At 39.5% G+C, this 21,420-nt stretch overlaps 1 protein-coding gene across 4 annotated transcripts in view; it reads right to left on the bottom strand.

Moving 5' to 3' along the window:
- Nucleotides 1-21,420, bottom strand: part of tns1a (tensin 1a) — a 99,229-nt gene that overhangs the window by 30,153 nt on the left and 47,656 nt on the right. For all 4 annotated transcript variants that reach the window (XM_044344610.1, XM_044344609.1, XM_044344608.1 and 1 more), the window contains exons 4-17: nt 21,035-21,073; nt 18,488-18,529; nt 11,441-11,490; nt 9,524-9,695; nt 9,343-9,393; nt 9,113-9,235; nt 8,452-8,516; nt 7,820-7,903; nt 3,473-3,585; nt 3,302-3,362; nt 3,111-3,186; nt 2,745-2,874; nt 1,874-1,939; nt 1,489-1,614 (exon numbers count right to left, since the gene is read on the bottom strand). In XM_044344610.1, the coding sequence (XP_044200545.1) occupies nt 1,489-1,614; nt 1,874-1,939; nt 2,745-2,874; nt 3,111-3,186; nt 3,302-3,362; nt 3,473-3,585; nt 7,820-7,903; nt 8,452-8,516; nt 9,113-9,235; nt 9,343-9,393; nt 9,524-9,695; nt 11,441-11,490; nt 18,488-18,529; nt 21,035-21,073 (1,198 nt within the window). The remainder of the gene's footprint in view (nt 1-1,488; nt 1,615-1,873; nt 1,940-2,744; nt 2,875-3,110; nt 3,187-3,301; nt 3,363-3,472; nt 3,586-7,819; nt 7,904-8,451; nt 8,517-9,112; nt 9,236-9,342; nt 9,394-9,523; nt 9,696-11,440; nt 11,491-18,487; nt 18,530-21,034; nt 21,074-21,420) is intronic.

The raw sequence follows: 21,420 nt of genomic DNA, 5'->3' as shown, positions 1-21,420 counted from the left end.
GATGTTTTAAGATATTTAAAAAACTCTTCTGTTGTGGAAATGTCTCAGTATAATGTTATATTGTCCAAGTTTGGCCAGTAATCCATTGGGATAAGAAAATATCCCAACAAACAATAAAAAGTACATGCAGTACGATTTGTGAGATTCAACAAAGAGAAGATGAAAGCGACATTTTGTATTTTGGGTATCTGGTGTTCATTTAATGCTCTGATCAAATCACAATGGGAAGGAAGGAGTACATTACACACGGTGCCCAAATTTCAAACTCCTGAACTCCTGGCACAGAAGCAAAAGCAATCAGTGGATGGACGTGGGTTTGGGCGCTTGTTGGACTTGGGGTTGGTGGTGTTTCAGGTTACAACCCCCCCCGGGGAGGGGGCAGCCAGTAGCAGGGTGACTGACGCCCCCCTATTTCTGCAGCGGCTATTTAAAGGCCTAATTGACAGGCTGGGGGTGTGTGTGTGGTGGGGGTGTGTGTGTGAGAGGGGGTCTGCAGCTCAGAGAAGCCGGGCTGAAAGGTGGTTGAAGTGTCTTCTCTGCTGTGGAATGCAGAGTGGATCAAAGCCAGTGATCTTGATCTTTGGTGACGAAGGAAATTTTGATTTATGGGGTCTGACTTTTAGTTATTGGTTCAATGTGAATTAGCAAAACAAATGTTGCATTTTTTTATCTGAATCATAGAAAATTTAACTTGTATTTGTGTATTTGAGGATCTTTTTTTTTGTTTGTTTCAGAATTCACTTTCAGGAATATGGATGTTGTTACAGGATTTATACTTGTTTGTTATTATCAACAAATCCCATGAAAAGACCACAACAAATTTAGGGCTACTGCCAGCTGTTGTTGGCTTAGCTTAGCCATCTCATGGTGATGACAAGACGCCAGGAGGTCACTGTGCCTGGACAAAACACAAGCCTGCACAAAACTTCTGGTAAACAAACAACATATGACATGTAAAGCTATAAATGTGGTATCGATCTTCCCACCAAACTCTCAGCGAGAAAACAAATATACTGTATGAAGTTCCCAAAATGTCAAACTATTCCTTTAAACTCCACTGTTGTGTGATCAAAAATAAAATGGTAAAAACACAAAAAAGAGCCTTGTAGTTGCATGGGAGGACATGTATTCCTTCATTATTATTAAGTCAATATTCCTTCAACATGTACAGTGTAGTTTACAGCCAGTATTATCTTTCAATGTAATTAAAATATGGCTAATTAGACAATGTTTCAACCATACTGATATATATATATATCAGTATATATGTATCTTAAGGGTCATCTGGAGTCCCTTTCTTGCACATTATAAGCTACAATCAAAACAGAGTGAGATGCACATCTTTTCTCACAGACTAAGCAGCAACACCAGACGACACAGCATGTGAGTCTGGAGGTCTGTATTAGTAACCATGGATGAGTGGAGACAACCTATCCATCAAACTGTGTGTGTGTGTGTGTGTCACTGTGTGTGTTTGAGTGGACATACCATGTTCATCGTCCACAGTGTCCTCACAGCGGTGGGGGAAGTTCTCGTACGAGTCCCATCGGATCAGAGGGTCCTGGGTGTTGTAGTCCACAGAGACGCTCGGCCCGTTCTCCAGGTGGCCCAAACCTGAGAAACACATGGCATGATGGGTAACATATCAAACGGGGGGAGTGCATAGGAAGTGTCATTCCAAACACAAATTTGGCATTTAGCACTGATTGCATGAATTGAGAAAAAATTGTAGGTTGACATTAACAGAAAATCAGCCATAATGGCCGATACATACATCAGATCTGATAAAGTATGTTGTTGAGTTATAAAAATTGTTTTTTTTTTAATATTCTAAAGACCATTTTCCCCTTTTCAGTTAGGATAAATGGATTACCTCTGATTTTTTCTGGTCCATATGAGAAAACAAACTCCACCTTCCCATACTCTGGGAATCTCTCATCTGTACAGAGACACACAAAATAAAAAAATGATCTTTTTTTTTTGTAAAACAATAGACACAAATGCACACAAGCACAATGTGTGCGTCAAAGATCATGTGTTTAAACCTGCTCGAAGCATCGCAGCAAATCCCAAAACCAAGATTTTCTTTCCAATTTAGTAAACTTAAGGCTCATTTTGAATATTAAATACAAAACTACATTTTAAAAAACACAAAAAGCGGTGTAAAAATATAATTTGCAGTGCACCCACTCTGCTTTTTCAGTGTGTGTTATCATTATTTTGGATACTTCAAGGTTCATTCTATCATAATTAGCTGCTCTTTCCATTTTTTCCCCTTCCCTTTTACATTACTGTAAGTGAATGCTGAGCTGCCTTCGCCACCAGAGGACCCCATTTACAATAAAACTGTGTGGAACAGAGTCCTCTTGCAGCAGGACGCAAGATTGTTTTGATGCTGGAAACAAATAATCCCAGAAAAAAATTCCACTGTTACTCCAAGTAGGTTAAAACACACACTTGACCCAGGTCTGGTATACACACACTCACAGGAATGTGTACACACACATGCCAACACACAGCAAGGCCACAACTATTGAGTCCAAAATTGAGTCTAGACACAACGTCTTAATTAGACTTTTAGGCCATTTTGCCCAAATTATTCATTTTCTGGACTTGACTCTCACTTAAACTCAACATCTTAGCCTTGACTCTGCTTTTGCTTATGACATAATACAAATCACTATCACAGCAATACAGACACATACAATATACTGTGAAAACACACCCACCCGGAGAGCAGTTACCTTTGAAGGTCTCGTCCAGCTCATTCTTCCCGAAAACCACTCCGAGGTCGTGGATGGCGCAGGTGTGGAACTGCACCCTGAACATCACGTCTCTGGTGGGGTTTCTGTATCTCTTGTGGTAACACTTCAGCTGCGATGAGCAAGAAAAGATCAATACATTAGTCGACTTGATGTGGAATAAGCTGAGATTTCTAAAGTACAAGCAATAAAAACTTGAAACTTTATAGTATTTCTGCAACAGAGAAAAAAAGAAAAAAGGAGGGAATTTATTGTTCAGAAGGCAGAAGGAATAAAATACAGTAAAAAAAAAATCCAGACTGACAGGATAGAAAGAAAATTCAACCAATATTCTCCTTGAAATCTTACCAAGATGTCTCCCTTTAGAAGCAGGCCGGGTTCGATGGTGATGCAGATACTGGTGTTGCTGTCTCCTTGCACGTTGCTGTGGTGAAAACAATAATAGCATCTTACAATTCAATAACTGGATTCAACATAGGGTCAGCTTTACCCCCACAAACATGCAAAACCACACTGAACTGGAATAAAAGTTTCCATACTATATTCCTGACGTATAGACTGGTTGCATTGCCTGGTAGATCTTCAGGAAAGGACGGCAGCCTTTGAAGGGAAATAAACAAGGGAATTGACTCAACTTTTTTTTTTTTTTTTTAAAGAGAACCAGCAAAAACAGAGTTCTTTCTCCATATTTGGCAGAGGCAGATACTCACCTCCTTTGGACTCAAAGTTCGGTATGCCGTGCATGATGACGTGATGCAGGAACAGAGGCTTGTTGTTGATTTTTATGTGACCGGACAAAAGGCCGTTGAAGTATCGCACATACCTGCAGATAAAAGAGAGGCAGAACTGAGTGCAGCCCTCATCCTACGTGTAGGAAAACAGTTTTTGAATCTCAAGAATAGTCCAAGCTCTGTCCCCATTCCACAGTAATGTAATATGAAACAAAAGAAAATCTTTCTGTCTCGTGTCATCCTTCTTTTGAATTTGCATTAACAGATTTTTCTGGCCACACTTGGTGGCAATGGAAACAAGCTGTGAACACAGCATGACATATTATCACCTGTTAAGTTGATATGTTGAACTTGTTAGCAAACAGTTGGTTTTTTAACACATCCAGCAGTTACAGAGCAACATTATCATCCATTTGGAGTCGTGTTTCTGTCCATCTGATGAATCTAAGTCCAATATTCACTCTCTTTGAGCTCTGTTTTTGCTCTCAACCAACTCCCGAGGGAAATATCTGGTTCTTTAGCTGCTAAATGCTCCACTGTGTTCACCAGATAGTTGCTAACTGTATCTGTTAGCCGTGTGAGCAGGTAATGTACAGTGGCTTTTTAGAGCTTTTTCTCTGAAAACAGCTGCCTGCTGTGGCCGAAAATGACACTATAAGAGTGTTGAGAGTGAGCCAGAACAGTAATGTTTCACCCATACAGCTAAACAATGAGCTTAAACTCACTATAAAGCTTGATCCGTAAAGCTGAGGGGAGCTGCAGAGTCGCTGATAATTCTCTGTAGGTTCGTCACTACGAGCGACACCTCTGACATTACACATTGTCATTTCATATATTATTATATACAATGATGATTATAGCTGCTTTAACTAATCTAACAAAGGACAAATATGCCCCTAAAAATAATTTTTAATATGTTCTGTGAATGACCTGCGATGTTGCTGAAATATTTATTACTATGCACATAAAAACTGTTATTTTGTTGTTCTTGGACCTTTACAAGTAAAGGAGATAAGAAGTTAAATCTGTCCTGCTAGTATTACTGAAGCAAAACCTGGTCATTAAAATCAAGCTTTGATCCTCTTGGCAGCATCATTTGCGCAGGAAATCACGTCACGTCACTGCCAAGTAAATGCCAAATAAATCAAGATTTATCTTGGGTACAAAAATGATATTTTGGCCTGAGTGTGCCTTGTGCATTTAGACACAAAGCTTGCTCAGTAAATTTCATAGCCAACTGGCCATTGCACTTCTTTATTAGATCTGTACAAGCATGCATTTTTTTTTGCCTGTTGGTACAGCAATAACAAACATCCACTGTGAATTTAGAGATACCTTTCCATGGAACAAACTTTTGACCTGATGGCAGCACCGGATTAAAAGTTGTGGGATCTCCAAAAGAATCAGGGAACTAGTGTCTGGAGATTGCGAATATCATCACCAAAATTCCTTGGCAATGAGATTGATACATGTTGAGACTCAGGGACTGTGATACCTCTTAGCATGTCAGGACCTTCTGGCTAGATTACAGACCGAATCCTCACTAAACAAACCCTCATCCTGTGTGGTTCACCATTACCACCCATCAGCTCCGATGGCCCAGCCAGAGCTGAATTCCACTCTGACTATAAAACAGACTTTATCCACTGCGGGGAAATGTCAGAGTGAATTGGTGTGTACAGAGGCCAGTTGGGGGTCTGTTGAGTTAGTGTGGTCTGGTTGTTAATGATGATAATGATGATAGTACCAAACGTGACCTTGACCACAGGGTCGCCACATGCAGACACCCCCCTTGCTCTGCTGTCAGTGGCCAGATGGTTTAGCCTCTCTGAAATTCAATTAGACGGAGCTGGGACTCCACGGAAGCAGCGCCGAGAGGAGGAAGTGGCTTGTAGCTACAGTACGTGTGTGTAGTGTGATTTCTGTAGTAATTATGTTCTGTCTTTCATCAAAATATTGCAAGTGTTGCGTGTAGCCTTTGAAACGGTACATATTGTATGCATGTTAATTGAGTACAGCAGAGATGATTGTACCCTCTATTTCAGGCTGCTGAAAATAAAAAACCTGTCACAGAGAGAATGTTGCAACTTGTCCTTTGCAAACAAATTGCAAAACTAGTAATCAGAGGTACAACCCTTTTGTAACTCCAGCGGTATTTTGTTTAGGATTTACCCAACTTTCATGAGTAGTTCTCTTTGTTCCCACATACTGTGGTGTTGTCATCTGTCTTTTTTTAAATATTTGGGCTCTCTGATGTAGTGGATGAATTTATTGTGATGAAGCTTTGGTGAAAAAAATCCCAAAACAGACATTTTGTCCCCCATGTTTTTTCCTTTAGTCCTCTGTGGATGAATTTCTGCTATTTTTTCAGCTCTAATCTTCTTCGCTCCTGCTTTCCCACGCCATCAAAGTCCTTACAGTCATAAATCTGACATCACCATCACATCTGACCAATGATCTTTCTGCTCATGTTCCTCGAGCCAAACAGTCTCTGGATGCTGTTCTTTAAATATCATTGCAATTCTGCCTATCATACCTCCTGCTGTGCAACCCACCTCCTCCCCGTCACCACCGTGACCTCCAGGTTGTTGTGAGAAATTCAGCAGAGTTTCTATCATCCTCCTGCTGGCTTTACTTCACCACCATCACCACCAGACTCCGGGGGACTCTTTCCTATCACCTATCCTCATTTTCAAGTCTTTCTCTGTTGCTAACTTCAAAAGACGTTGTGAGACACTTCCAATTGATCTCTCCTCATTGGAACTGCAGATGGAAACAATACTTTGATAATGCATCTGCACTGTCAGAAAACAATAAGAACACATGTCCTTAAAGCAGTAAGTCACTGATTCAAACAAAACCCTTCCATCACACATTCTCACATCCTCCTTTTGTTGAAATAACAGCTTTTTCACATCATAAAAAACTGTTTTTTTTCAATACTTTGGTGGAAATCACCCAGACATGCAACCTTAAAGAAGCCACAAGAAGCAAAACAGCTCGGTCTAGGATTGTCTGGCTTCGAGTGTGCAGTCACACCAAAATCTGACACTATATTAACTTTGACGTGTGACAAAAAAAAATATCGCAAGCTGCAAAGGAGGAAATGTATGCCAGGCATTTTGTTATCATTATTCCTGGAATTTCCATTCAGATTTTGTTGTGAGCGACTACAAAAAGCACACAGAAACATGTTAATAGAGTCTCACTCATAACAAGAAACTCCTCATCATGTTTTGTGCCATAAATCAATTCCTCCTGATCTCACCCAGTGTCAGAAAAGGGGCAGCCAATCCTCTCAGCAAGGGTTCAGTTTGTTAACTGTTTCGGAACCAACATGGTAATAATTTAATGACACTAAAGCGATACATGTATCACCTTTATTCCAAACTTTTACGAGCTTTTATGGCAGCAGCAGACTGAGCTCATCTCCTACTCCTGATGTTAATGTCACACATTCCACACCATAATACTGGCAGACTCCAGGGGCAGAGATAATTATATCCGAAGCAGGAAATAGCAGCGGGGCAGAGGGCAAGCCTATAGACCTGTTAGAGAATGGCTGGCTGCCTAATTCACTAGCTGAAATGAAGTGGTGTTAAGTCCCCCTGGTGTTTCTTCTGTTTCGTCGTTTATTCCCCGTAACCTTTTCCTGCTCATCCTTTCCAAGAAGCACTCAGATCAAGATTCCTCTCTCCGCAGGTGAAGAAAAGAGATGATGAGGGGGTCAAGCCTTTAAGCAGTTAACTCTGACTGTCTAATAATGCGAGAGGAAGCTAATAATATGGTCGAAACAGATTTATGACTTGGAGGATGTCTCGGAAGACAGTCCCCAAGAGTGAGTGTATTCAAAACGAAAAATTGTTCAAATACTTTGAAACCACTCTTGATTGGTTTGACCCACTCTGGTTTGGAATTTACTCCCCTGTTTTGCTCTCTATTCATGGAAAGGACATTATCTCAAAACACAGAGTGCTAAAAGCGGACAAGAATCAGAGGAAAATATGTGCTGATATGCTCAGAAGACAGGAATGAACTGCCACCAAGCCCCACAGCCTCCCAAGAGACACCAGTGGAATCTCTCAGACAGACAAGATAGATCACTGCACTCTGTGCCATAACATTTTCTCACAATTATCCCAATTAAAACTAAATTGCAGATAAACTGAACAGAGAAAAAAAGGGAAGAATTTCCTCTAAAATGGGATAGACACAACAAACCCTACGAATCCTTAACTAAGTTTTCATCTGCCCTGAAACAAACTGAAGCACAGGTCAGACTCATAAAACAGGCATTTGAAAACAGGAAGTGAGGTAATAACTGACCTTTTTTGGGACGGCTGACCCACAGGAAGTGCTTTGTCCTCGTAGAAGCGCCTCATGGCAAACCTGTCCAACGCTTGGTCAGCACTGCAGGATGCAAAAATTAGACAAGCATTGTTGTTATTTTGTCACAGCGGAGTGCATGAGTATCAACAATAACTGCTTTTATTTTTGGAAAACCTCAACCTGCAGATTGTTCCTGAGTTTGAGATTCAGAAATATCCCCCTGGCCTTCATCATTTACAAAGCAGCTTTAAATCCTCCTGGCTCAGTCTCACCTATTAACATCTGGTTGCATTAAAGAATGATGACATTTTCGGAGCGCTGCTTCTCAGAGAGCCAGAAAAATAAGCCGGCCAGAACGGATTGTTTTGCCATAATAATCACATCGGTGTTTAATTTTCAAGGCTGTTCAAGTCCCAGACCTAGAGGCCTAACTGTGATGGATTGGCGCTCCTGTCCTTACGAAACCTTGCAAGGATGAGTTTTGAGGTGACTGAGGGATCAAAGTACTTAAATGCTGCTTTTCCACTACTGACAGCTGAGAATTCAATTCAATACCACCGACAGTTATGTAACACCGGATTTCAAGAAGTCATAAGATGTGTTTACTGATGTGTTAACATGCTGGATACCTTGCGGATATGTTGCTGTAGTGCATGTAGGCAGCCACCACCACCCCTGTTCGACCTCGGTTCCCCTGTAAAACAGAAGCAAAGAGAAAGACAACTGTAACGTACTTTAAAGTTTAAAGATGGATAATAAAAAGTTTATTTGACACAGGAATGATTTAAAAAAAGATGAAAGGTTTTCTTTGTCATAAACAGAGGAATTTGTAGAAGTGATGGACTGGTCAGCAAGCTGCATGAATTATATTAGAAAGCCTAAAAGTTCGAAGCATGAAAAACATAATTTGACATAATTGCAACATTAACATCACTCTGCCTCTTTAGACTGACCAGTCAGACTCTGAAATGCAACAAATCTGTACCAAAACAAAGAAGACAGTTAAAATTCCTGAGCTGTTTTTTTCTAGGTTTCTGCTACGTGATAAATAAACAATAAAGAATAATGATCTATTAATCTTATGTTTGTGGACAACGTGCAAATGATGTATGTTTGAAGAAGAGGAAATGGATCGTATAACTATGAGAGTTACTAGAATAACTTCAAGGATTTATATTGCTATTAGGGGGTCGGCAGCCTCTAACCGGGCGCAGGAAAGACGATATTCGTCAATAAGCAGAGATGCTTTTTCTTTCACAGTCAGTTATGTTCCAGCCATCCCTTCTTTACCTTGTTGTGTAGTACCACAACATTTCGTGGATCTCCGTTGAGCCACGTGTCGATGGCTTTGCACATGCTGCAGATTTTGTCCAGCGGTGGTGCGTGGTGGTCTGGCCAGCCAAACTCCAGAACCTGAGGAGGATTATCAGGACCAGAAGAAGAAAAAGCTAAAGGAAGATCTCCTCTCAGATATGAGTACATGTGATAAATTTATATTCAAGCCTCTGAAGTGTTTGTACCTTGGGGTTTAACTTCGCTAAGTCATTCCTCATCTCGCTCAGGTTGAGCACCTGAAATCAGACACAGAACAAAGATTAGATTTCTGAAATACACAAGATCAAGATCATCAAAGGACAAAAAGTGCATGTTCTTCTACTGTGTGTCCTGGATTCACATGGGGGGGGGGAGGGGCTTTCTCACCAGATAGTGTTCGCCGTGTTTGGACCGCAGCATCGCCGCCACCTCTTTGAGGTTGGTGGTGTAGCTGCGCTCCTCAGCGGCGGCGGGGAAAGAGACGGAGATGATCCTCTCTGTGATGTAGACCAGGTCCACCTCATAGCTCTCCTCCATGGCCTGAACCACACTCTGACTCCTGGAGAAGCAATCAAATCAAACTGAACATCTCTCAACCACACAGTTTATGTTCAAGCTTTGTGTTGGCGAACATCTGCCTTGCTCTCCTTGAACAAGATAAGAGGTCCTGATTGCAAAGGAAAGGGTGTGCTCACAAAATATGTGTCTATTCAAGCTATCTTTTACGTGTTTTAAAAAAAAAAAAATCTGCCTCTATTCATCTATTTCATTCTTTTCGAATGAGGGCCATTTTTTAGTTTTACTCTGTTGCAAAATGTGCATGATATTAACAGCAATTCAGTGAAAACAAGAGAGAGAGTTTTTCTATCCCATAGCTGTAAATCACTCCAAATTAGTGAAATAATGAAGTGTTCTTTTGTGCAGAGTTGCCAGCACTTGTGGATTCATTGCAAAAGCTGTGGCATCTAATTTGCTTTTGCGTTTATTGTATCACAACTGTGTTCATTTGTTTTGTTTCTTAGTCTTAGGAAAAGTAACTGTTCATGATCTGCAAGCTGTTATCCAGCTGACCGACAATTTGACCTTTTGGGGAAAAAAAGGGGCAAGTGAAGTGAAAATATGTTTATATTCAGCAGTAATTATGGTCTGACTTGTCCAAGTAGGGATTGATTTGATGATCTTTGAAAAGGGTTTTAGACATCTACAGTAAAAGTGAAAGAACCAGTACCAAGTACCAGTTTGGACACACCTTCCCATTCCCTTGAGAGATACAGTGTGTCCAAACTTTTGACTGGTACTGCAGATTACAGTACATACAGCTGCTGCTCTTTAAAATGCATTTAAATGATTATACATAGCAATATGTAGCAGGTCCTAACAAAACACTGAAATATTACAGTAGTTAAAAGCTAATATGCTTATTCAATGTCCAAAAAAACATTGACTGAATCACTGAATCAATCCTTACTGGGATCAATACAGTGTTAGAACAACAACTGTGGAGGCAGGCTCATCAAGTTTGTTTAATTTTGATGACATATTCCAAATTTCAAAGTTTTACAAGACTTATTCTGATTTTTTTTTTTTTTTTACATTTGCTGTGAGAACATTTCTTCACGTCTCCGATTTCTCTCTGGGACTAACATTCTAAAGTTCATCACAAACATCTACCCGATCAAATGTAAACTCCCGCAGCTCACTCTTATATTCCTTGGAAAGGAAAAGGTTTACAATCCTTCGCTGACTGTTGACATGACCTCTGCTGATATTATGCAATCTATTTCGCTGGCCAAACAGCGATCAGCTCTATTGGCTGGTGAGCATACAGTAAAGCTCCGCATGAGAAACAGCCACGCTTGAAGAATAACAGACAGAGCGTGGAATGAGAATTTACATTCCGAGACAAAAAGGCCGTATATCCAGCACAAACAATCGTTATTTGATGTTCATCATAAAATAGAGATATCATAAAAAAAGGAGTCTGGGATTATAGTGGATTTATAGGACTGACTACTTATGAAAAGGAGCAGAATTTATTTAATTTTTTTGTTCAGCAATCATTTTGTAATCCAAGGAGTCTTGCTTTCTTGCCTTCCTGAAGGCAACACTTCAAAGAGTTTGTTGAGGAATCAAAGGAAGCCAAACAAAGACGATTCTTAGATGGTTAAACTGCCAAGATGCTTGTGTCAAAGGGAAAATAAATGATCATTTAATCTATTCTTAATTTAGTCCGCATCTACTGCTATTTTTGTTCTGATTAAATAAGTGTGTACATGTGCTGACGATGACAACAATGTGTCTTACCGTGACTGCTTTCGCCTTATCTCCACACTCTTGCAGGACCTCGTAGATCCCTGGAGAGAACATATACACACATCCATTAACACACACACACACACACATATGCGAAGGGTGGGGGAGAGACGGAGGGAGGGAGGTGTTGGGGGGGGGGGGGGGGGGGGGGCAGGGGGATTATTCATAAGCAAACTCCATCTGGTAACGATGATGATGTTATTGAATTACAATCTGACATAACCTATTAAGCAAAAGCCGGATCACGGAAGCAAAACTGAAACTGTCTTCTGGGAAAGAGTCATATCGAGAGCAAAGAAGAGGAAGAGGAGGAGAAGACAAAGATGGAGAAGAAGCAGTGGAAGAACAGGAGAAAGAAGGAGAAGAACGAGGTGAAGAAAATAAACAAAAGACTTGAAGGAGGAGATGAGAAGAAACAGTGAAGGAAGAAGAAAAGAAGGAGGAATAGGGAGAGGGAAAGAATGATACAGAACAATGTGTTGTAATGAGAACAAGAAATACAGTAAGAGAGGAAGAAGGAAACAAGAGGAAGGAGGATACGTAGGAGAAAAAAAAAAAATCACAATACATGAGTTTGTTCCAGGACAAAAACACTCTTGACTCAGGTCTTGTCAGGACGTCAGCTCGCACTTTAATTATCCTGTCTCGTATCTAGTTATTTACTGAGGAAAGAGTGGAAGTCAGTCTGTTTCCCTGTGACAGGACTGCAGAGGGAAAACGTTACTAAATATGGTGTACTGTTGAGGAATCACTGCATAATAGATGCTAGAGTTGGCTCTTCTTCTTACTGTTTGTCGGCCCAGGGGAGAACATGTCTGTATGACTCAGCTGCCACTGAAAGGATGAAGCCATCCAAAAAAGATAGCGCAACAGCTGAGTTTATCATCACAGACATCCTCAGTGAAATTCTCTACTTTTCTTCCCACGGCGTCATTAAGAGTGAGCGTTCAGCTTTTTTACTTTACTGGTCGAGGGGTAAAACAGTGATGTTGGCAATAAGGGTCTCTAATCATGGTACAAGGTTAAACACACAGCACCCAAAGCTCTTCATGTTGCTGCCGAGTGGCTTCTCACAGATGAAGCTAATCCCACCCCCAAAGAGCCAAAATGGGAAGCATAATTCTCAGTGATTTGACAGGAACCAGATGCTAGGCGGACCGCCGCGCACACTGGTGTTTGCAAAATGAAACAGCCTGTTCGCATGGGGCTTCGGGGGTGTTACGCCGGTACATTTCACATCACAGGACCAAGTCTTGTAGCTACTTGGGTGCATGAACGCCTCGTGAAAGTCAATGCGGCGTCTTAAGTGGAGCTTACCGTTTGTCCATTTACATGAGCTTTTCTTATGAGAGTGCTCACTTGTTGCCCTGTTGCACTAGGATGAACATGGGTATTGTAGTTTATTTTGAATCAATCATATACACCATCCTAGTGCCATAAATCCTAACTAGAGCTCCAAATGTGTATTAATACGCCACTGAAAATAATCCCAATAGAAACACTATTTACTCCTGTTTGAGTAAAATTTTGGAAGAAACTACGGTGCCCAGCTGTTTCAGGAGTTGTTTTTAAAAATCACACTATATATTTGTGACATGTTTTTAACAATTCTCATCTTCAGTACCATCGTTACCAGTGTCTGACTTGTAAATAGCATCAGGTCAACATCCAATTAAAGGAAACCTACAGTATATAGCATAAAACTAGTCTTATTCTTCAAAGAAATATAGTTTAGGAAGCTCAAAAAGTAGGAATTCGTCGCAATGTTTAACACATATACCATGAAAAAGTTCTAAATCACAAATCCATCTGCTGAGAGAGATTATGCGATATTATCAACAGCTCCTGAACAGCTATTAATGGACCTTATAAGATGGTTTTGTCAACTTAAAAAATAATTTCACGCAGGACAGCACCTCGGTGGTATAAACTTTGTTTTGGACTTCCTGTGTGGGAGTGGCCTACCTTGTTGAACAGGTACCCAGTGCTCCACCTCCAGGATAAACGCAGGCAAGACAAACGCCTTCGAATGGAGCTACCGAAAGGCATGGCTCTCTCTATGATTTACTGTTTCAATATTAAAATTCAAAAAAATGAAGGTCTAGTTTATCAGCTTTGAAATTCCAGGCAAAACTTGGGATTGTACATCCAGTGTCATTCTGATTTTTAAATCATGGAGCATCGTTCAGGTGATCACGAGCTTAATCTCCAAGCAGCTCCAATTCAATCCTCATGATGGAAAAGATGCTACACTCCACGCTGTTTGTGCCAAACTTGATCAGCGATTATGTAATATATGATGATGCATCTTCCTTCTCCTCTTTCCCTCTCGACCGTTTTCTCCCCTCTTTCTCCTGTTTTTCGCTCGTCCTCTCCCTCCCGCCCACTTTCTGTTCTCTGGAACTACTCCTCCCTCGCTCTCATTATCTCTCATTATTTCTGACTCTCCTCCCCGTTTCTCTTGTCTCGACTCCCAAAAAGGGAGTCGAGACAAGTGCCATGTGTCTGTGCCATGTGTTTGTGTACTGTATGTTTCCTGAATTTACAGTATGTATGTGCTTGTCTGCTGCACATGTGTTTGACCTTAATTACCCTCAAGAATATAGTCTGCCACATGGAGCAATAGATTTCCAAAACACATAATACATATCTGATATCTGTTGGTTTTAGGAGTAAAATAGTTGATTGTTGCAGCTGTTGTGAAAATGGATGAAATCATTTTTGTCTTTAGGTGCTCTGTGTTTTCATACAAATGTATCTTCCTTTGTCTCACATGAGTATTTTTGATTTACAGCGTCTGGAGCTTATAAGCATGTATCTACTCACTTTCTATCTTCTCCCCGAGCCAGGAACTGATTTAAAACAAATACCCATAGTGCACTTGGATGATCCCGACAGGTCCCACACTGACTCAATTATGGTCATGATGGGGTGTTTTGACTGAAAACCACCATGGATGTGTCTTATATGAACTAACCAAAAACCACTCCATCACCACTTCCCCCCGTCTGTCCATACAATACACTCACACACACACACACACACACACACACACACACACACATATATATATTGAAAACCCCATATGATGGCGATTCTTGGAGTTAAGGATCAAGATAGAAAACAGAGGATGTCAGGATAACAATAAAAAAATGAATTATATCCTTTTTATGTATGGATTTAATCAATGAAAAGAAAGCAACCTATGGGATATCAAGAGAAACGCTTTCATTAGAGGTAACAACCACAACAAAGATTTTTTTTTTGGTTAAAGAAAACATTTTTCAGCATCCAAGTTGAGGGTGCAACCAATTTTAATATGAACAGTCTGGTTAAAACTCAAAGGGGCTATGTCCATGTGTTGCATTTATTCCTAAACACCAATATATCAATGTCAAATTGTTTGTGACAACTTCCTATAATTAAAGTAAAAGAACAGGACTATGGTCAAGACAATTAGTAGCCTCTGTGTGGATATATTTAGTGCTAGAGTTTCTCATAATTACACCCACATTTCCCATAAACCCTGTTGTTTGTGGATACCAAAGAGGATGTTGCTACTTATGTCAACTATTAATCCATTGTTTTGCTTTTTGTACATTCTACTGGCTCCGATCCTGATCATACGTCAAACTGTTCTTGAGCAAGACACTGAACTCCGATTACTCATGGCTGGATTACCAACTGGACAAAGAGGACAATGCTCAGGGGCCCCAAACGCCCAGGTTTACTTCATATCAGGTAGGTCTATATCATTTGATTAATTGCTAAACTGTTTTTGCTCCAATGAGGCAAAGTATTAACTATGGCAGATCCTCCTTCTTGTGGCAGTGGTTTAATAGAGGAGGCCTGTGTCAAAATCTAGTTTCAAGACTTTAATTGTTTTATTTTATATTGTTGTAAGGCTGCAACAATTCATTATCAATATGTGTATATAGTGAAAAATGCCAAAAATGATTCCCTGAAACCCAAATTAATACATTCAAATTACTTGTTTTGTCTGACCAACAGTCAAAAACCCAAAGATGTTGAGTTTACTATCATTGAAAACTGTGAAAAATGGCAAACATTCACATTTTAGAAGCCAGAACCAGTTAATTTTTGGCATTTTTGCTTAAAAAAATGATTGGAAATGAAATGAAAGAGTACTACCATGTATAGTGGGGGTCAGTAGGGACCCAACAACAAACATTTGCCCCGTGGGAGGAGGTTAATCCTGTCATGCATTTACTGTGAGTTTGCCTGTAAATGAGAGGCAAATTATAAAGTGCTTTAGGTAAAAACACTGTATAAATGCAGTCCATTTACTATATTTCTTGCTTGCTTTGCTAGTTTTGCAGCAGCTATAATGGATTCTAATAAAAAAAAAACCCCAACCCCACAGCTCCTGCGGCACAAATCTCGTATTTTCTCTGTTTATCCATGTGCTCAGTATGTTCCACACACTCATATTTATGCCAAATTATATATAGTAGCCTACCTGTTCTTTACTGCATTAATGAAGACATTATTCAGTCTCATTTCCGTGCTTGTCTGCCTCATCACCCTCACCACTTATTTGCTGTCAACCCAACACAAACCCGCTCTGTTCACCTCCCTCTTCTCTCTTTCTCTGTATAAATGCACAGAATGTGAATTAATCTTCATACAGCCTGGTGTACACAGACCAATCTGTGTTTATAATCTCGACTATGAGTCATCGCCGAACCTCTGCTGCCGATCTAAACACTGAGGCGACGTCTGACGCAAACACTGACTCGTTATCGTGACTCACAAAAGAAAAAAGACATCAGTGCTGCTTTTATCTTTTGAATAAATGTTGCTTCTGGTTTCATGAAAAATGGGAGTTGTTTACAGTGTGATCTAAAAGCATTTTAAACAAGCTAACAAATTTTTGCCTTTGTGACTGCTGGCTTAAATAAACTGTTTTCTTTCTGCATTATTAGTGGTTCCCTCTCTCTTTCATTTTTCTGGAATCTTGCCTTCTTGGAAAGCCACTGCCCTCACCGACACCCTTCATGGTTTAGCAATGTCAAGCTAAACATGCATGCCTAGTCTCGGGCCAGGCCTTGGCAGCGATTTCTGGCACGGACGAGACACAATTTGCAGTGTACTGGCAGCAACAGATGTCACGGCAGCTTTTCTCATTTTGTAAGGTATGTACGAAATATTTCTTTACACTGGCACAGATCTGGGAGAGGGTTAAATCATTTAGCTCGGGCCACCTGGTTGTTTGGAGTCAGGAGTGTGCCACTGGAATAATTGTAGACTTTTGCATTGTTTAGTTATAATTCATTAATGTTGTTGTTGTTTTGTTATGTTTAACAATGATAATATATGCATTAATTCAGTATTATGCATAAAAATGAATGAATCATTAAACAAGCCAATTCTTTTTCTAGTTATACATTATTATGTACCATCTTTAGATCACATATTAAGGATGGAATATTGCTATTCAATTTGCTAATGTGTCTATTATATTCAGTAGAACAATTAGTTTGTCTTTACTGTATTAACTTTGACAGTTTTCATGTCATGTTTGCTTCAGTTTAAAAATGTCAGCAGAGAACCACCTAAAACTAAATGAGGTTCAACCCACAGAGCAGAACCAGGAGCTCGCTCTGATTGGCTAGCTGTTATGTATTATGGTGCTGCCACCTTCTGCCATGTGCAGGAACAGGTGGTGGTGGCGGAGGAGCCAACATCTTGAATTATAATTAATTTATAGTTTTTTAAAAAAATTATTATTTATAATTAAACAATGAAAAGGTTTAATTATTCTGGTGACACACTCAAGACTCCATAGACAAGAAAGAATGGGGTGCAAAATGATTTACTACCTGCTGACAGTATACTGTGTTTAAAGGATAGGTTCGCAATTTTTCAACAACAGTCAGGTGTCCATATGAACAATGAGTTAGTCATATAAAGTGGATACCTGCAACATTTACAGTCTTTTTAGCAAAATTCCCTCTTTGTGTTACAGTGTTTCCCTGTTGAGCTGCGGTGGAAGTATAGTAACAAAAAGAGGAGCTTTGGCAATACAAAGACTAATGTTGAAAGATATCTACTTGATTTGACTCATTTGTTTATTTGGGCGTCTGCAGATGGGTCAAAATTTTACCCAGTTTGGATCAATATAGCAACAATACAACACTGGGTAGCAATCTGTTCTTTTAACCCAGTGTTCCACACAACAAGCTTTAGCTAAAAACTGTTACAAAGGTACTGTTTCCTCTACAAAACAATGTGCATATGACATTCAAAAGATACACAAGTTATTAACATTTAATAACAAACCATGACATGTAAGTTACGTAGATTATAACAAGCTGTAGTTTGGGTAAATAACCCAACAGTAAAATATAAAATAACAATAAAACTGGGTCAAAACAACCCGCTGTCTTGAGTGGCTCTCTGGATAACATTAACATAGTATTGTGTTGATGCTATATTGACCTAAATTGGGTGCATTTTGACCCAGTGATTTTTACTGTGTAACTATGTGCTTCTTTGTATTCCAAAGAAACCCGATATATAAAACACAGTGCTTCCTGTGCCTCAATTAATTTTTCCCAGCAAAAGCATTTGGGCAATACAACAAATAAAGCATCCTTCATGATGGCTGCTGTGTTATTTAATGTTGTCACAGATAGAGACATAAGTCTGCGTTCCAGTTCATCCCAAAGGTGTTGGATGGGGTTGAAATCGGGTCTCTGTGCAGACTAGTCAAGTTCTTCCACACAAAAGTGGGAAAAGCATTTTTTTATGGGGTCATTGTCATGTTGAAACCACAAAGGGTCTTTCCCAAACTGTTGCCACAAGCTGCACCGATACAATATCTCTTTATTGGGACATTGTAGCCCAAACCATGAAAAACAGCCCAAAATTACACACACTGAGTTGACCACATACTTTTGAAATATGCTATTGCCAGCACCTTTGCTGCAATAACAATAACAGCATGTATAAATGAACAGCTTTTAAATCATGTCTCCTTGACATTAACATTAATAAAGGAAAGGTGTTACTTACCGGTGTATCTACATGCTTTAATGGCAGCTGAGGAGTGGGAGGCTGCAGAGAGAGAAGCGAGACAGAGTCAGCGGGTTATTCATTGTTTCTTTCACACCAAGGGAGAAACAGCATGGTGGTGCTGAGAGATGAGAAAACAATGTTTTATAGACCTCTCTCTCTCTCTCTCTCTCTCTCTCTCTCTTTCTCTATGTGTTGTCTGGCTGTCAGGGATCCAGCAGACACACACAAAGCTATTCTATTAACCTTGAGGAAAACACTCTCTCTCTCACCGTCTCTCTGATCTATACACACTTTGTCTGTCAAACATGAACACACCATGCCTCTCATCCTCTTGATAAAGGGGATCCTATTCCTGAACCACTGACTTATTATTATTGTTCTCAAAACAGAGGTAAAAAAAAAAGAAGAAGTCTGAAATGAACCCGACTGTTTTGTGATATAATACACTTTTGTGAAGTATTTGTTACTGTTTTTGGTAAAAGACTTGAATTTTTGAGCTTGAAATTTCATTCTTGGCTTGGAAATAGTAGTTTGACAAAAAATAATAATGAAAAAAAAGCTCAAAAATTCAAATAATTTAAGTTTAAAGAGCAACTGAGCAACCTCAACTGAGGTGAAGGCAATGAAATGTGGCTGAAAGCTGTGAAAGAAATCAAGTAAGCGGTCCTTGAGGCCTTGTTTTTTTTAAACTTGAATTGTTATCTCAATTTTTGGAATGTCTGTTTATGGATTTTAGTGTATAAAATGTTATTTTTGGTGCTGGTTAAAAAAGGGAATTGCACAATGACATTTTTGTGGTAGGACAAGCCAAATAATTAATCAACATAAAACGAGAATAAACACAGTAAAAATGTATCCGATCCAGAGGTGGTGGTTTTCAGGCTCTACTTGGTCATAAAAACGTTGCTGGAAGAATTTGTTCTGGTTTAGATGGTGGTGGGTTTGTAGGAGGTGGTGTGATTGTCTTCTAACTGATTTAAAGCTTTATTCATATTGCCTTAATTTATAGGTACATAAGGTTGTTTCAAAGATCAAATCTCTCTTAAATTGTGCTAGTTTGTTATTGAATGAGGCAGGGACAGAGAAAAAAGCAAAAAAAGGTAAGTGACGGAGAGAGACGGGAAGTGTGTTTGTGCATCCACGCATACACACACACACACACAGCCTGACAGTGATTAAGGAAAATCTCTTAACTGAGTTAAGTACAGCGTCTCAGGCTGATGTGAGCTCTATAAACAAAACTGGGGACTGTTTAACAAGCTGCAGCAGTCATTTAAAAAGGCCGGCGTCCAAAGTAAATAAGTAAAAAGTAGTTACTGTAGCTTGGAATGTTCCTAATTTGGTCATATCTGTGGTGGTTAATCTTGAAAATATAAAAAACTTCAGTGTTTTATTTGACTTTTCGTTTAAATATCGACTCAAAATCATGAGAATGATCAAATTGCTGCTCCTGCTGGTTTTCTAATCATTTCCCAGCATTTGCTGAGCAAGCATTCTTTATGGAAGAGGATGAAAACTCCAATTTCAATCTAATTTGAGAGAAAGTGACTTAGACCTCAGTGTACAGAGTGCAGTACAAAAATCTGTTCTGTCCTGTAAAGGAGCAGCCTGTAAAATAAACAGAAAATAATGACTTAGCTCTTCTAGCAACCCAAAGACTCAGATATAATAATTTATTTAAGATCTTTCTGTCTCTGGATACAGTACTGTGTCCCGACTACACACCTAATGTAAGTGTGTACCAATTCTGTGTGTCAGTATTTAATGAATTCACATTTGAAAAATGACAAATTTAGGTAAAGTGTGCTTGAAAATGCCTGCAGCTCTCTTCTCTTTCTGTCCAATAACAGCAAAAGGTGCCCAATGATGACTCAATTTTTGAATGAAATATTGATGGACAACTGTTCCACTAATTAATGCATGAAACAGAAATGAAACTACTTGAAGCTGCTAAAAAGTCAAATGTAAAAAATATGGATGTGTACAAAAGTGACAGCTCAGAAAACAAAAATACTCCTGAATCCTCACAGAAACATTTTGGTTCGCTTGGTTGAAATAGGCAGAAGTTTTCCAAAATTACAAGTTTGATTGATTTGGTTTGGTTGTCAACTTGAGCTGAAATGAACAGCACATTAAGCAATTAGTCAATCAACTGCTACTTCTCAAATGTAAAGGTTTAAATCGTATATGTTTGGGTTTTTGTACAGTATATCCAGCATCATCAGCATCAGCATCAATTCCTAACATCATCATCATATTCTTTACACATCTACAGCTGGAAACAGAACAAAGAAAGTGTCTTGTCTGAGTTGTATAGGCGAGATTGAGATTGAAAAAAGGAGGAAGCTCTTATGGTTATCGCCTCTGACCTTTGACATCCAGCAGCAACCTCACAGTGTGTGTGGTTCTGCCACAATTCCAGGAAGGATTGTTGCATTAGGGAGGGGATTTCAAAGGTCAAAAAGGTCTTTAAATGTTTCCTTGATGGTCCTATTCACACATATACTTCACGAATACAGACACGCATGCACATGTAACACTCACCAGCTCATAGTTGGTAGTTGTTTGACATGACGTGGTGACCTGCGAGTGGAGAAACAGAGAGATGATGAGAGAAGAGCAGCATTAAATCCTGTAATATCTGACCTTTAGCTAGATCACATTAGAGTATCATTTCATCTCTGAAGTACTACGTTTTAAAACCAGTACTGCAAGAATTTATTTTTGTAGAAACAGGGAGGAATAGCTGAGTAACCCCAAGTCGCCCTCAACAATACAGAAATAAACTGAAAAAGACCCCTCTGACTGTTTTTCTGTGTGGGAAACATGTCAGAACAATTTCATATTTGGCCTCAAATTCACATTCAAACAGAATGCTTCCTGTTAAAAAAAAAAAGATTTATTACTGAATTAAACCCACACATGGCTGT

Source organism: Thunnus albacares, chromosome 24, assembly GCF_914725855.1.
Source record: "Thunnus albacares chromosome 24, fThuAlb1.1, whole genome shotgun sequence".
In the NCBI taxonomy this organism is placed as follows: Eukaryota; Metazoa; Chordata; class Actinopteri; order Scombriformes; family Scombridae; genus Thunnus; species Thunnus albacares.
The sequence above is the reverse complement of the archived record's forward strand: the minus strand, read 5'-3'. Positions and strand labels throughout refer to the sequence as shown.